The 2,526-nt window shown below is 62.8% G+C and overlaps 1 protein-coding gene across 3 annotated transcripts in view; it reads right to left on the bottom strand.

The window, feature by feature from the left end:
• The window catches only part of DLGAP3 (DLG associated protein 3), a 27,985-nt gene that overhangs the window by 4,190 nt on the left and 21,269 nt on the right, over window positions 1-2,526 (bottom strand). For 2 of the 3 annotated variants that reach the window (XM_057383516.1, XM_057383514.1), the window contains exons 5-8: window positions 2,129-2,243; window positions 1,811-2,045; window positions 977-1,317; window positions 781-866 (exon numbers count right to left, since the gene is read on the bottom strand). In XM_057383516.1, the coding sequence (XP_057239499.1) occupies window positions 781-866; window positions 977-1,317; window positions 1,811-2,045; window positions 2,129-2,243 (777 nt within the window). The remainder of the gene's footprint in view (window positions 1-780; window positions 867-976; window positions 1,318-1,810; window positions 2,046-2,128; window positions 2,244-2,526) is intronic. The other variant, XM_057383517.1, reaches the window with a different exon arrangement.

Raw genomic sequence — 2,526 nt, 5'->3', positions numbered from 1 at the left:
GTCAGCAGGGATTGTCCTGTCCCCCCTGAGAAAGGGAGAGTGTGGGGTTGCTGGTGGCCAGCAGTGATTGTCCTGTGCCAACCCTGAGAGAGGGAGAACGTGGGGACCCTGGTGATCAGCAGGGATTGTCCTGTGAGAGGGAGAGCTTGGGGACCCTGGGATTGTCCTGCCCCCCCGTCAGGTGCTGCAATGGGCAGGATGAGGGATGCCCACAGGCAGGATGGAGCTGGGGATGCCAGGGAGGATCCCGGAGTGTTCAGGGCCACAGGGACAACCCCGAGCAGCTGCAATCTGCCAGTCCTTCATCTCCTCTTCTCTTAGCCTGTTTCCATGGCTACCAGCACCGGACCGAGGATGGAGAGCAGCGTGCACCGGGCTGCACGGGCACAATGCCGAAGCTCCCCTCCTGCGGGCCAGGCAGGTTCTGGCACACCTGGCATYCCCATCCCGGCCAAACTGTCATGGTTAGCTGCAGAAATGCCCAAAGGTTCATCTGCACCTGGCCCGGGATCAAGGCTAAGGGCTGAGCTCAGCAGAGACCCAGCACAGGGCAGGAAAAGGGCAACTCCTTTTCTGGACAGCAGTGAGGGTGGAAAGGCCAGATCATGCCCCAGGTGGGGGCAGCGGCCTGGAGTGGGGAGAGTACTGAGCTCTGGAGTTTCATATGGAGAGGGAAAAGACGCTGTGGGGTGCTGATGATGGTGTGTAGAGCTCAGAAAGCCCCTGGGRGAACCCAATCGAGTGTGGCAGGTCCCAATGCCCAGCCCAKCCSTGTGGTACCTTTTGTCCTCCTCCACCTGCACCCCGATGGAGTGGAACTCCCTCTGGCTCCGGCTCTCCGTGTCCGAGTCAGAGACAGCTTCAACCTGCCAAGGGGCAGAGGGACAGCGCTGGAGGGCAGCCCCAAGACACGGTGTGGCACTTGGGCATCACCCACACCGCCCGGACAGCCCTGCAGGGGACAAACGGGGCCCACCTGGACACCGATGGACGGACGCCACTTGCGCTGCCGCGCCAAGCTCCGCAGCTCCTCCCGGCCCGGGATGGCCTTGATGATGAGCGTGGAGGGTTTGGGAGCGGCGCGGGGCTGCACCGGCGGCAGGTCCAGAGCCACGGCCGTCACCTTGGAGCTCTCCAGGCTCTCGGCCGAGTTGCAGCGRGCCGCGGCGTCTTTGGACCAGGCGGAGCTGCGGGCGACCTCGCTGGGCAGGTAGCTCTCGTGAGTGGACTCGGTGCTGCTCTGTGCCGTGACGGAGATGAGGGGTTTGGCTTTGGTTCCTGGAGGGATGGGAGGTGGAGCTTTTCTGTAACTGAAGGCTGTTGTGGGAGAGGCGCAGGATGAAAAAGGCACGTGAAAACACAGACATTTGCTCATTTCCCGACACGAACAGGGGCCCTGGGGAATGGTGCCCATCTCCTCCCACAGCACAGGGATCGTGGTCCCACAGGGTTTGCCCCTCAGCTGGCTGAGATCTGGGCTGGGGCTCAGAGGGGCTGTTTGGCCAGTTTTTGGGGATTGGAAAACACCCCAAACCTACATTGGCCACATTGCTGCAGCACCCAGCAAGGGGCAGAAATGGGGACAGAAGTGGAGGRCAGGAGGGGATGGCAAAGGGGTGCTGGGGACACCAAGCAGCCCCCTGACCAGGACTGAGGCACGAGCAGGACGCTCACACCGTGTTCTGAGGGCTGTAGGGGTCGGGGACAGGAGGAGGGGCAGCAGCAGCCCTTGGCAGGCACCCAGGTGAGCAGACAGGGAGATGTGGGGGTCCCTCACTTGACCCAGCCCTTGCCACCCCCAAGGACTCACAAGTGCTGGGCTTCAGGATGCTGCTGGTGATGGGCGGCCCAGGAGGGGCCGACATGGAGAAGAGCGAGAGGCAGTCGTCGTCCTGGGAGCAGCCGGCCTGGATGGCCCGCAGGTAGCTGTGGCTCCGCATGCGGAAACAGCCGGGCAGGTCCAGCGCCTCCACGGCCTGAGACTCCACCTCGCCAAAAACCGACTCGCAGACGGCCTCAAACTGGTGGTTGAGCTCGTCGTTGATCTGGGGAGAGTGGGTGGTGAGGGAAGGGATGCTCAGGGCAGCACCCACCRCACCCGAGCTGCTCCCCGTGCCGAGGAACGTACCTGGCCGGTGGTGAAGGAGCGCCCGTAGCTCTGTCCCCGCGGGAGCATTCGCGGTGGCGTGCAGCAGCTGGGACAGTTACAGATATATGAATCAGAATAGTGCCTACTTGCAAACCTAATGAGAGACAGTGGGAATAGAAGGGATGGCACCAAAAGCAAAACATTCCAGCAGAGCGTTCGGAAACGCGGCCGCAGCGATGCTCCCGCCTGCAGTCCCCACTCCTCACTGACCCCAAAACTGTCACCCACTGGGACTGGGGTACATCCCTGTCATCCCCCTTTGAACATGCCTCCTGTCCCCACGCTCTGCATGTGGCTGCAGCAGCAGGGCCCCCACAAAGCCCAGCATAGCCCTGACACGGGGCAGGGACAGGGCTCGGTGGCACAGGACTGTGAGC

Source organism: Malurus melanocephalus, unplaced genomic scaffold (assembly GCF_030028575.1).
Source record: "Malurus melanocephalus ecotype Western Australia unplaced genomic scaffold, MMel_1.1 scaffold_638, whole genome shotgun sequence".
Lineage (NCBI taxonomy): Eukaryota > Metazoa > Chordata > Aves > Passeriformes > Maluridae > Malurus > Malurus melanocephalus.
This window is presented reverse-complemented; position numbering and strand designations above follow the sequence as displayed.